This window comes from Panthera tigris, chromosome A1 (genome assembly GCF_018350195.1).
Source record: "Panthera tigris isolate Pti1 chromosome A1, P.tigris_Pti1_mat1.1, whole genome shotgun sequence".
NCBI classification, from domain to species: Eukaryota; Metazoa; Chordata; class Mammalia; order Carnivora; family Felidae; genus Panthera; species Panthera tigris.
In genome coordinates, this window is record NC_056660.1 from 144,039,378 (window position 1) to 144,053,275 (window position 13,898).

General features: G+C 43.1%; 1 protein-coding gene across 3 annotated transcripts in view; it reads left to right on the plus strand.

The window, feature by feature from the left end:
• The window catches only part of RASGRF2 (Ras protein specific guanine nucleotide releasing factor 2), a 239,691-nt gene that overhangs the window by 201,090 nt on the left and 24,703 nt on the right, over positions 1–13,898 (plus strand). For all 3 annotated transcript variants that reach the window (XM_007079978.2, XM_042989305.1, XM_042989311.1), the window contains exon 19: positions 9,857–9,969. In XM_007079978.2, coding sequence (XP_007080040.2) covers positions 9,857–9,969 — 113 coding nt within the window. The remainder of the gene's footprint in view (positions 1–9,856; positions 9,970–13,898) is intronic.

A 13,898-nucleotide genomic window follows, 5' to 3' on the forward strand; every position in this document is an offset into this window, starting at 1 on the left:
GTTATGGTGCATGGTCTTTTATAGGCAACTTGAAACCATAACCCCTGACTGAGAAGACTGTTTCCTCTACGAGGGTGAATTCTGAATGACACGACTCCCAATGTTTTAACTATTTAACAAATACTGTATTGCCTACTATTGGGTCAGGCTCTCCTCTAAGCAGTTATTTTCAAATAGTAAGTCATTTACCGTTCACCTCAACCTTTTAAGGGAGGCAAGGTAGATATTGTTATTATCCCAGCTTTACAGATGGGGAAATTGAAGCCTAGGGAGATGAGATAATTTGCCTGTGATGACACAGATAGCAGGTGGCAGAGTGAGGGTGCACGCCCAGGCTGCTGGCTGCCCAGCACATCCTCTAGCCCCTGATCTCACAGGCCAACTTTTGGGGTGCAGACAGCTTGAAATGCAAAACGTACATAGCCATTCCTGACTCAAAACAGTGGGAATATCATATGCTAATACTGACCATGCTTTTTCTATTTCTAAATCGCTCCTTGGAAAAGTTACTTTTGTCCCAGAGTCTATTCTGTAAAGGATTTGTATGGTTTTATGGGGCAGAGGGCTGCCTCCGTGCTGACAACCAAAACAGCACCTCTTGCGTGGAGATGGTGATTTATACGCTCCTGTGCCAGCCTCCCCATTGCTGGCCGTGGCTGAAACTAGAGCTAGTGCTATCTGTGGTTAAGGGTCAGGAGACCACAGGCTTCCCACCTAACCGTGGATTAGATGCTGCCCCCCTGCCCAGCAGCCCCAAAGTACAGTGAGGCTCCTGCGGCCTGTCTCCTGCCAGTGGGTGCTGATGGGGGTGCCTGGAATAAAAAGAGAAAATTTAGTTGCTATGTGAGAAGCTGGCAGCTATGAACTATTTCTGTTTAAATTTTTTTTTAATCTTTATTTATTTTTGAGAGAGAGAGAGACAGAGTGTGAGTGAGAGAGGGGCAGAGAGAGAGAGGGAGACACAGAATGTGAAGCAGGCTCCAGGCTCTGATCTGTCAGCACAGAACCTGACATGGGGCTGGAACCCACAAACTGTGAGATCATGACCTGAGCCAAAGTTGGACGCTTAACCGACTGAGCCACCCAGACACCCTGAACTATTTGTTTAAATGACAAATTCGTTGTCTCCTGCTTCAACCTTGCAAATAGCTTTATAAAGCCACTAAATGGGAAGATAATCAATGGACCACACACTTTTTTATGTTAGTCTCATCTTTACTAATTTGTGCTCCTTTGTGTCTAGTTATCCACACCACTGCCCTTTGACCTCTGCATATCCAAGCTAAGAAATCCCAAACGTCCACCAGGTACAAACCAGTGTTTGTTCACAAACTCATATTTCCCATGAAGGCAGCCAAAGTGAAACAGAGAATGCTCTAATTAGGCCAGCCACTTAAGTTCCCTTTGGCTCCTCCTGTTTTCCGGGCACGTAGGCTGGTACTTATTTTCATCACTGTAGTTTCCAATCCTGCCCGTATTGTTTTATCAAAATGTGTCCTTCTCCCTCATAACTAACTGTCTTGGCATCACATTTCACTTTAGTTGCTGGGTCAGGAAGGACTCAGGTGAGGAGAGAAACCTGGAAACCTGAATTCTCGTCTAGATTCCCATGCCAGCTTGCTGTCTTCCTCATTCATAAAACTGGCAAAATGATCTTTAAAGGGTTATTATGCACAAATGAATTATTTGTCAGAGTGCCCTAGAAAACATAACATGTAAGAAACTATGATCTGATAACTATGGTTTTTCTTTTTTCTTTTCTTCTTTTTTTTTAAGACCTGAAGATAGATTTTCATTTTCTGACTCTCTTTCTGTGATCCAGGCAAACAACCAAGCAAGATCCTACTTCCTTCAACTACTTACCAAAGTTTTTTTTTATCTTTTATACATCCCTGTTGTTATCCTTTAAACTCTCCTTAAGCTTTCTACTATACTTGTCTTAAAAACAGAAAAGAAAAGAAAACTTGGTGAGAAATTAACAACAGGATTTATTTAAGTCTGTGTGAAATAGAATTAAGAGGTTAATAAACCACTGTCTTAGGGGCATCTGGTTGGCCCAGTTGGTTAAGCATCTGACTTTGTTTGGCTCAGGTCATGATCTCGTGGTCCGTGGGTTCGAGGCCTGGGTTGGGCTCTGTGCTGACAGCTCAGAGCCTGGAGCCTGCTTGGTATTCTTTGTCTCCCTCTCTCTCTGCCCTTCCCCCGCTCACGCTCTGTCTCTGTCAAAAATAAATAATCAGTTAAAAAAAAAGAAACCACTGTCTTAAATGGAACCTATTTTCTGTTCCCATTAGTTGCCAAGACAGAAATTTAGCTTTCTCTGTAAATCCAGTGGGATTCTTTAACCTTCCGTGGATGGGTTTCATGGGCAGAAAACACGGAGGAACACTGTCTGGGACTTTACGTACATCAACAGCTTCTTACTGCCCTCCCAGTTTGCATTCTACATGGATAGAATCACTCGTGGTCCTAGGAGGCATTTCTGGAGACCGTGGCACACAGGACTGAGCTCTCGGTTCCTTTTCTGGACCAGCGCCCCTTCATCATTTTAGGACTCTATCCCCCAGGACTCCGAGGAGCCAGTGTGGCAGTAGGGCATCAACTGGTTTGTTCAGGCCTGAAGGTGTTGCCTCCATGTTGCCCTTTGTGCTTCCTCTTCTGCCCAGTCTGCTCCCAGATGCCAACCACCTGTATCTCCTGATGTTTTTGCGTAGTTTCTTCCTGGCTGGATGTCAAAGGCTCTGCTTCTGCTACATTCCTGACTCTGGGTCTGTCTTCTCTATGGGGAAAGGGATGAGGTACAGCTTGCCTACCAGCTTTCTTTATCGGTCTTTTCCCCTCTTATGGGTCAGAGGGCACGGAGAACAAAGTATAACTTACAGACCACTCTCTACTAAGACTTATTCTTGACTTAAAGTCAATGATAATTTTGTTGACATGTGGCATTAATTAACAATGGAAGTTTAAAAATCAAGATTAAAAGCAGGCCTTTCCAAACTTTTTTTTCCCCTCTAATTTTTGTCATTGTCTTGGAAGGTACAGTCTATCAATTAACCACCTATCTAGAAAAATTCTCTTTCTTCTGATAAATGCTTTTTAAACTGACTGATTGTCTTTGGAGAGGTAAAGCTAGAAGCCTGGGAGTTACGTGATTTCAAGGTTGTGGGCAGTATTTAAAATTCTTATGAGCACAGCTGTTCAGGTCTAGAGGCTGCATTTTAGCAAGCTATTCAGATGAGGAATCATTTGTTAGAAAATGGCCAAATAAATTATTTTTTGCATGATTTCCTCCTTCTCACTCAGTCTGTGTCATTCATTGCCATTTGCCTCTTCCCAGTTATTTTTGTCCCGACAAATCTTCCACATTTTGCACTGTGCCTTCCTCTAGTAGCCTCCCACCTCACATCTGCTAAAATAATTTCCCCAAACGCCAGTTTAAGAAGAATTAGGTAACATATTACCACATGTCTCAAAGTCAAGTATCTTCCCTAGAGCTTTTGTCCACTCATTCAACAAACATTTGGGCCCCCACCAGGAGCACCTGGGCCTACCAAATTTGGGGCTTACTTACTATCTGGGTTTTACCACCTTTTCCTGGTGCATAAGCTCCCACATGATGGTCAGTTACACATTCCTATATATTCTGTTCCTCCTTGGAGATTCTAAAGCCTTATGAGTAAGTGTTGAACAGGTATTGGAAAGTTTGGAATTACTACGGCATTGCTTTAGAAGATTTTATTCCAAACTTAATGCTCTTCCTTGTGTGTTTTTGAGTAGGTTATTCCTTTTGTATGGCAAACAAAGAGGCTTTTAAAATATTTTTGTAGTTAGTTGATGGGAAATGCTGGAAAACCCTGCCTTTCACTTTTCCAGTGCGAAACTGTGATTCACAGTCAAGGTTGCCCAGAGGTAGCAAGAAGGCAGGCAGACCAAGGGTGGTGTCAGGTAGACGAGGCCAAACAGGTACTGTGCAGGGTCTCCTGTGCCAGCTTTTAGCCAGCACAATCTCCCCTGGGATCACGTTTCAATATTTAAATTCTGAATGAAGTTCCCACTCCCCTTAAAAGAACTGAAAACCACACTGGTTTCGAGGCTTGTTATCTCTAGTTCATTAAAATGAGGAATCCAGAAAAGCATATCCTCACCTATCAAAGTTGATTTGCATAGATCTTGGGAAGATCACTCAGCATCTTTGCCTCAGTTTCCCAGTTGACCAGATGGCCCAGATCTAACCTAAATGTACACTACAATGTAAATTAAATTCTTCATCTTCTCTAGTAAAAGAAGACAGAAACAGCATGCTTTTCATTTTCTTGAAAATCATTGTCAAATCGCAGGCTTTTATTTTTGAGCCTAACACATCCTAAGCCCCTTCTTTATGAGCCCATTTCCCCAGGTTTTAAAATTTTTTGTGTGGTTTTACTCCATTCTGCAGCATTGCCACTTTCCTTTTAAAAACTCTGGCCACTGTTAAGAATACACTGTACTGATTATAGTAAGAAAATTACTCTCATAATTCTCTTTATTGTCAAACTGTGTTTATCAAATCAGATTTTCTTGATGTCCTAGAGTTCCCATGGCCATACATTGTGTATTAGTAATTATTACCCTGGTCTCCTGAAAGAATGGACGTAATTGCCAACATACCTAAGCTGTGAGCAGGGGATTTTGTTTCAGCGTGCTGGGGAATCTGATTTATTGTGTCTTGTATTATTTTTCTGTTATATGATCCAGTCTTATTAATACAAACCTGAGTTTCAAGATCTCTATCTCAAATGGTTGCTAGTATAGGTGGGAAATAGTTCCAGACTCAGTAGGGCAACCACCTGTTGGATGTGTCTTTTCAGTCCAAGCCACCAGCACTAATTCACTGATAGCCATGTGTTTTTGGACAGTCTGTGGTATGCAGTTAAAAACTCAGGTTTCAGCTAACACTGCCTAGGGTCGAGTCCTGAGTCTGCCACTTGCTACTGGTGTGACTTTGGGCAAAATAACTTAGCTTCTCTGTACCTTGACTTCCTTGTATGTAAAATGGGAATAGTAATGATTGTAACTGTGTTGCTATCAAGGGTTAAATTGGATCATAAAGTGATTAAAATGTCATCTAGCGTGTGGCATACTCTCACAAAGTCTTAGTTATGATAATGACCTGAGGAATTGCTCAGTAACCAAAGGGAAATGCTGACTTCCTAGTCATTGATGAATGTGTTTGAGCGGAGTCAGTGAGATATTGGTAAAATACCCTCATCTCCCAACAGCTTAACCACTTGAGGAAGATTTTGACATCATTTGTTGGTAACCTTTTGTCCCTAAGCATTTGCTGTATTTCCTGATACTCTGCTTGAGCTATCACCTCTTTTCAGGGGTTCTCGGGAGCTACATTTCCAGGCCTAGAACCACTCCTCAGACTCAGAGGGGCTGCCCCCTCCCCCCGGACCCCCGGGTTTCTGGGGTTAATGTTTCCTTCTTCTGTCCGTCACCCAGCCTGCTGTTCTTTTCTCTACCTTTCCCCCACCGCGAGTGTAGACTGAAATGTAAAAGTCTCGTATTTTCTGGGCTCTCCACCTGTGGAAGCAGGGTCGTTTCTGTTTTCTGATTTTCCGTCTCTTCATCTCTCCTTCAAAAATTGGGAAACAAAAACCAACCTACATGAGCTGTTGCTGTGGTAGCTGCGGTGACTGCCTCAGGTCCTCCTGGGTGCCGCAGGGTTCCCTGATCCAGGGCATGAGATAACCGACAGCAGGCAGCTTCTCCCTGCAGGGAGGGCCCTGCTCCCCCAGAGCCAGGCCGGCCAGGTCGCAGCACAAAGGCGGTGGTGAGGTAGCCAGACGACCCTGGCGCGCCATCTTGTGGGCGCCCTTGATTGCTGCCTCTGAGAAGCAGACCGTGTTCTCCCTCCCTCCTAGTTAGTATTCTCATTTCCCATTTCCAGGGCCTGGGGAAATGTGACAAAAAATTAGATTCCAGATAATTTTAAAATGGCTGTTAGGCAGACTTATTATGAATAATCCACCTCTGGATTTAATTAGGGCAAGTGCGTTTTAGCTGCTCCAGATTTCTCTTGAAGTAGTAGCTACTGTTTTTAACAGGGACTTTTGAGTGGCCAATTCTGCATTTTATGTGCATCGTTAAAAAAGAAAACTTTACATTCTAGGTGGTACATCAGAGGATTCAGATAGTTTTTTAGTTAGTTTTTGATGAGTTGTTATTTGAGTGAATTAAAAAAAAAGTGGCAAAGTGTTGCTACTGAAAGTGTAATCAGCATCACCCAGGAGCTCATTAGAAAAGTAGAATGTTCCAGACCTACTGCATTAGACTCTGCGGTGATTTGTGGGCATATTGACAGATAGAAGCACAGGTGTAAGCGCGGGTTACCAGAGTCAGATGGAAGACTTGTGTTTTTGTCTGCACGCTGGCACCTCCTTACATGTCTCCTGTCAGCCATATGATCACATCCCTTCAGCCTCAGTGGCCCGTGTATGACACAAGATTATAGGTTTCTGCCTTGTCTGCTCCTGGGTCAGCTGAGGGAGAAATGAAATTATGCATAGCAGTTCAGTTCGAACATGGTAAAAACCTATGCAAATGTCAGGGGAAACTGTGAGTGAGAATTTTTCCATTTCGTACTCAGCCATCATTAGTTAACCTGTTTTACATCAGCTACATCATCAGCAGAACAGATATTCACCTATAACCTTCATCATGCTCCGAATAGTGTCTGGGCAAATTCCACCAAGTTTTCAGAGCTCTCTCTCAGGCTAGTCTTCCTAGAGCTCAGAATAATAAAATTACATTTTATTTTCCTTAACAAGACCTTTCATACAACTTGCCTTCCTCGGGTCTCAGAACTGTTTCCCCTGTTGAGCCCAGGGTGGGGCACAGTAGGTACCCGCTGGTTGATGAAATTGCTAATTAGCCCTTAGCAAGGTCCAAACACTGGCCTGATGTCCTTCACACTAATCCATTTATGATAATCAGATTATGTGCATCATTAGAGACTGACATAGCTACAGGAGGACTCCCATCATCTCACTGATGAATATCAAATATTCATTAAGGAAACAGACTCCTGATGGCTGAGAAATCTTTTGGTAGTGTGCAGGGATTGAAGTAAGTGAGGTCATTAACTGTTTACAAACATTCCCTTCACCTTGAAACAGGAGAGGAGGTAGGACAAAGAAAACATAGTAGCAAGATACTACTCTCTTCTCCTAGCATACATGTTAAAACAAAAACCAATAGCCAAGAAGCTGTTGGACAATAAGTAGAGGAAATTTTAGGAAGACATACCAGCTAAAGGCCTAAGAATGGTAAGAGATAATAACCTCTGTGTTGCCTGAGGCCCCAGTGGTTCCTGTTCTGAAGAAATGGTACTGATTGTGAAGCATTAAAAACAAAATATTGAGACAAATTTGTTACATAGTCCTCCACCAAACTGAGGCACAAAAATATTCCACTCAAATTAGGGCAGACTATTGCATTGTCTACAGTTTGTGAAATTATGGACATTTTTGCCCTGAATTTACTAAATATAGGTAAAGCGTGCTGTTTTTCTTTTTACTGGATTCATTCCAATTAGCAATGTTTTCTCTAATTATTTAAAAGAATTCAGAATGTCAGTGCTTCAAAATTACTTTCCTGAAAGTTAAAATGTAGTTCTAGCGAGTAACTTTATATAGGAGGGAAAATACACATTCACTTCTGCTCATGGGAATATAGTCCGTCAGAGTCACGTCCTTGAAAGCAGGACTTAGAAGGTGTACAGTTCACCTCCGATAACCTGACAGTCGCAGTGTGCTTCCTGCAGGTGTATTTTAAGATAGCACTAGGGGCGCCTGGGTGGCTCAGTCAGTTAAGCGTCCAACTTCGGCTCAGGTCATGGTTTCATGGTCCGCAAGTTCGAGCCCTGCTGACAGCTCTGTGCCGACAGCTCAGAGCCTGGAGCCTGCTTTGGATTCTGTGTCTCCCTCTCTCCCCCGCCCCTCCCCCACTCATGCTTTGACTCTCTCTTTCTCTCTCTCAAAAATGAATAAATGTTAAAGAAAAAATTTTTTAAAAGAATGCAAGAATTTTTAAAAAGTGCAAGTGGAGTGCCTGGCTGGCTCAGCCGGTTAAGCATCGACTTCCGCTCAGGTCATGATTTCATAGTTTGTGGGTTCGAGCCCCGTTTCAGGCTGTCTGCTGTCAGCACAGAGGCTGCTTTGGATCCTCTGCCTCCCTCTCTCTCTGCGTCTCCCGTGCTCATGCTCTCCCTCTCTCAAAAATAAACATTAAAAAAATTAAAAAGGGCAAGAAACACATCTTTACCTTATTACTTCTTTCTTTAACTCTTTACCTTGAAAATTTTCAAATCAAGAGAAAAATGCCAGGATAAAACAAACACTAATACACATCTACAGTCACTAATAATAGTTAACATGTTTACCACATTTGTGTTCTCTCTCTCTCTCTGTCTGTCTCTCTCCCTCCCTCCTTCCTCCCTGTCTTTGCAAAACAGGAGCCTGCTCTTAGCCTCAGTGAACTGATCAAATTTAGGGCAATCTAACATTGATGATGTTCTCAACCAGGACAAAGTCCTGACTTGACTTTTGCCAGTTGTCCCAGTGATGCCCTTTAGAGCATTTCCCCCTCGATCCCAGGGTTATATGCTGCATGTAGCCATGGTCCATTTGGTGTCCTTTAAAGTAAAACAGTTCCAGTTCTTATTTGTCTTTCATATTACGTTAACATTTTTGAAGAGCACAGTGTGCCTCACAATGCCCATGTGAGATTCTGCATCTTTGGAAAAAATAATAACTGATGATTTTCACAGAGCATTACATTAGTAGGTACATGATGTTGGTGTGTTCCATTACTAGTGATGGTAATTCTGATCACTTTGTCTGTCTCTCTTCGTAATAAATCATTTCTGGCAGGGGTATGTGGGTACTTGGACATTATTAATTCTCTTTCCCAGTTAATTTCAGCATCCATTCAGCTGCCTGATCCATTATTACTGCTTTGGACAAAATGGTGATTTTTATAAAGCTCTTTTGTTTCTTTGCACTTGCTAATTGGAATTCTACTCTGAAGAAAAGTTCCTCTTCCACCCTCTCTATGTATTTACCTACTTAGGTCTCTGTGAGCATCACTGGTTGTGATTCATTTGTTTATTATTTATCACTATCATTATTCATTCTGATGCTCACGTGTTCTACCTTTTGCCCAGTGGGCGCCCTTCAGTTTCACTCCTGGGTTTGTTTGGTGCAGCCCCATTGGTTTGTGAGTGTCCTTTATTTAACCCTTGGCACATCTGTACTGAAGTTCTTAATTCAAGTCACTGCCCAAATGACAGATTTTATTCTTGCAACCAATCTTTTTTTTTTTTTTTTGTGAGCCATTGCTCTGCCCCAGTTACCGATCTTACACACAGTCCAGTGGGAAAACAGATGATTATTTCGGCCTGTACAGTGCAGTAGGTAATGCTAGGGGGAACCTTGAGAGCATCGAAACAAAGCCCTTTGCCCCACTAGATTGGCAAAGGAAGGCTCCTGGGAGAAAGTATATCACCTCCTAGACATGGAAGGTGAATAGATGTAAACATGGGGAGGAGGTGCTGTGTGGTCCAGGCTAAGGGAAGCACCTATCTCTTTGAGGAATTTCCAGCCCCTGGGGAGCCTGTCAGAAATACTAACAATAGGACCCCATCCCAAACCAATTAACTCAGGATCTCTGGTGGGGAGAGCAGTCCTAGGGTCCATACTTTTTAATTTCCTATATATCACTTCAAGAGAATTTATCATGAGAAATGGTGCCATGTGTCCTGGAGCTAAAACATCCACAACTAAACTTTTAAAAGATCCATTTTATTTTATAGGATTTTGAGCTCAACAATGAACTAAAAATGAATGTACTAAATTTGCTAGAAGAAGTTTTGCGAGACCCAGACCTTCTTCCCCAAGAAAGGAAAGCCACGGCGAATATTCTGAGGTGAGTGCAGTTTTCAGGTGCCTCCTGATTACGTTGGTTGGTTTGTGCTGTGTTCCAGAAAATAAGATCCTATCGAATCAGAAAGATGTATCTGAGACCCCTGGGGGCAGCAGGGGTTCTGCTGTCACTGGCAAGGTACTACGTATCGTCTCTTTTCTGGGGGCAGATTGGCGCACGCTGCCTCAGGAACACTGGGACTGGGCGACGTGACTTGTGTGGGGCCCAGGAGTGCAGCTGCTCCTGTTTGTGTGGGCAGAGCGTGGTTTGCTGCAGGACCAAAAGCGGAGAAGAGGATGCCTTGAGGATCCTCTCCTGTGACTCCAGCAGGCATTGCAGAGAGATGATGTTTTCCTGCCGTCGGTTCTAGTTGTTTGCTGTAAGCTCATGTTGATGAGCTGGTGGTGGCATTTCGGTGAGAGTCTTGTGCTCCTGGCTTGTGGATGTGCCACCAGATAGTAGTTGTGTATTTTCTTCAGCTCGTGTCGCAAGTCCTAGACCAGCTTTACTGACTTCTTCTCAGGTTGGGATTCCCACATCATACAGGTTGTATAACTTCGGACGTCTGCGTGATAAAAGCTTGAACTTTGGGTTTCCCACAAGAGACTGTTTGTGTCTGTCATTACACCCAGCCTCCAAAGAGGTCACAGACTTTCTTACAGCTTCTTGAACTGGTGGGTGGAATTCTTTTCTAGTACGCTCTATAGCAGGAGGACAGCCATCAGGGGTTTCGTGCAGACATTTCGGTTATAGCTTTCCTGACTCATGGCTATATCGTCTGTCCCTGCTTGGGGGTGGGAAGCCCAGCATCTATCTGCTAGAGCCTAGTACCCCTTTACCATTTTGACTTCTAGTTCTGTCTTCATTTACAGTCTCCGGAAAGAGGCCTTTCTTTCTTCTAACCTTGAATATATTGTTTCCTTGTTATCCAGCTTTCTGAGAGGAGTCCATGTTAGTTCAGTCTACTATGTTTTTGGAAGTCCCTCTCTAACGCAGCAATGCCAGATTTTGGTCTGCAGCCTTTTAGCAATTGGCTCATAAGTCATTCTTACTACCATTAGCTCAAGATCCCGTCACCAGACACTCCTTTGGTCTAGGGGCTCTTGTGGGTGGAATGTGTCTGCTCTACAGCAGGTATGTTGAAGTTCTAACCCTGAGTACCACAAAATGTGATTTGGAAATAGGGCCAATGCAGATGTAATTAATTAAGAGGAAGTCCTACTGGAATAGGGTGGGCCCCTAATCCAATGTGACTGGTGTCCTCATAAGAAGATGACCATGTGAAGACAGAGCAAGACACAGAGAGAATGCCGTGTGAAGATGATGCAAAGGTGAGAGTGAGGCAGCTGCAAGGCCAGAAATGCCGATTACTGGCAAACCACTAAAAGTTAGAACGAGGCGGGTGCCTGGGTGGCTCAGTCGTTTGAGCATCTGACTTCGGCTCAGGTCATGATCTCACCATTCATGAGTTTGAGCCCTGTGTCAGCTCCGGGCTGTCAGCACAAAGCCTACTTCATCTCCTCTGGCCCCCTCTCTTGCTGCCCCTCCCCCCTTGTGCGCGCTCTCTCTCTCTGTCTCTCTCTCTCTCTCTCTCTCTCTCTCTCAAAAACGGTAAGTAAACATTAAAAAAAAGAAGAAGTCTAGAAAGAGGCAAGAGAGGATTCCTCTACAGGATTCAGAGGGAACGTGGCTCTGCCGACACATTGGTCTTGGGCTTCTGGCCTGCAGAACTCTAACGCAATGAATTTCTATTGTTTTAATATGCCCAGTTTGTGGTACTTTATTAGAGCAACTCTAGGAATCTGTTAAAGGCCCTCTTCACTTTTTCCATGCTATGAAAACACCTAAAGAAGCTTAGGGGCTCTGTTACTATGTTTATTTTCAGATTTAAATTGTAAATACATTTTCAGATAAAGCCTGGTTTCAGTGAATGTGTGGTTATATCTGTGAATGATTACTATTCCTTTCTTCTTTATGTACACAGGTTATTACGCTCTTTGTATTTAAAACACTAACATTTTGAAACCACTTTCTGGAAGTTTGTGCCCCAGGGACATTTGACTGGACAGCTGGCAGGGAAATGAGGTGTTCAGACAGGATTGGTGAATGTGCAAACCCATGTTGCCCATTCTCTCACAACATCCACACCAGACATTACTAATCAATCCTGAGGGCTTTCTGCCTGCACCAAGGGGTGAGCTTAGAACTCCACTGACCAGCACGCCATTAATTGGAGTTGGCATTTAAGATGAATCCTGTTTACCATCCCAAGTCTTTATTATTCATCAGGCTTAAGATATGCAAATTCTTTTTGTTAAATAAATGGCCTGAGAATTAGAGGTGTGAAATCAATAAGAAATAGAAATGTTAGGGGCGCCTGGGTGGCGCAGTCGGTTAAGCGTCCGACTTCGGCCAGGTCACGATCTCGCGGTCCGTGAGTTCGAGCCCCGCGTCAGGCTCTGGGCTGATGGCTCGGAGCCTGGAGCCTGTTTCCGATTCTGTGTCTCCCTCTCTCTCTGCCCCTCCCCCGTTCATGCTCTGTCTCTCTCTGTCCCAAAAATAAATAAAAAACGTTGAAAAAAAATAAAAAGAAAAAAAAAAGAAATAGAAATGTTAGTAGATGGTACAGCCTGGGAGCATGACACGGAGCAGAGTCTGATTCTTATTTTCACAGGGTTCATGGGTATAGTCTTGGTTCAGCCACTTAAAGCTGTCCAGTTTCTTAACCAGTCTAAACCTCAGTTCCCTCAATTATAAAATGAGGCCAATAGTACCTACTATTGAATGGTTATAAAGATTACATGGTATCATATGTTTAAAGAGGTTAACACAATGCCTGAAACATAGCACTTGTATTACTGCTGCACTTATTATTATTATTATTATTATTACTATTATTATTAGCACCGACCGTAGCTCTTAGGAAAAATAGTTTCTTCCATCAAGGAAATATGGCCCAAGTAGGAGCTGGCTAGGTCTTAGTCAAACTTGACTTTCCTTGGGCTTCATCATTTTATCTATACAAAAGAGATTATAATAACATTGAAACCCAATTTCATATTGCACAATGATGTAATACAAAAATCATTCAAATGTACACTCCAAGTAGATGAATCATTTGATATGGGAATTATATCTCAATATAGTTGTTCCCAAAAAACCATAGTTACAACCCACTTGCTATTTTGTAAACGAGAAGAAAAAAAGAAGTAAAAAGCAAAGCAAAAAGGCAGTTCTGATGATGGGATGGCCCCAGCTGCCCACCCACAATTCTGATCCCTTGCAGAGTCTTCCCCAAATATTCCAAAAGCCCCAAGAAATGTGTGCTCAGGAATAAACCCAGTCATTTTTGTGCCTCAGCATCTTTTTAAAAAATTTTTAAATGTTTATTTTATTTTGAGAGAGAGAGAGAGGGAGGAAATCTCAAGCAGGCTTTGTTCTTTTGGCACAGAGCCCAATCTGGGGCTCGAACACACAAACCATGAAAGCATGACCTGAGCCAAAATCAAGAGTTGGACACTCAACCTACTGAGCCACCCAGACTCCCCTCTGCCTCAGCATCTTTATTCAAATTCAATGACCCAAGACCATTTGAGGGAGAGACCTTATCAGTGCCGTCACTGTCTCTGTCTAGCATGCTGCCTGACCGTCTTCTGAAGCCACCATTTCCCTATCAAAAAGCTGGCAAAGATGCCACCTGCCCCATTCCTGAGCCACATGGTCCCCAGAGCATGCCTCACTCAACCTAGAGTCTCAGGCTTTTGTGAAAATAGCTCCTTTAGTTCCTGGTACCACAATTTGTCACCGTTCCACATGTACTCACAGAGCCAAGCAGAGAATAGATATTATGCCATCCATTCTTCTTCCTTTGACCATCTTTATTCCCATGAGGCCAAGTGAAACAAAACGCCTTTGTTTAGCCCTGAGCATAC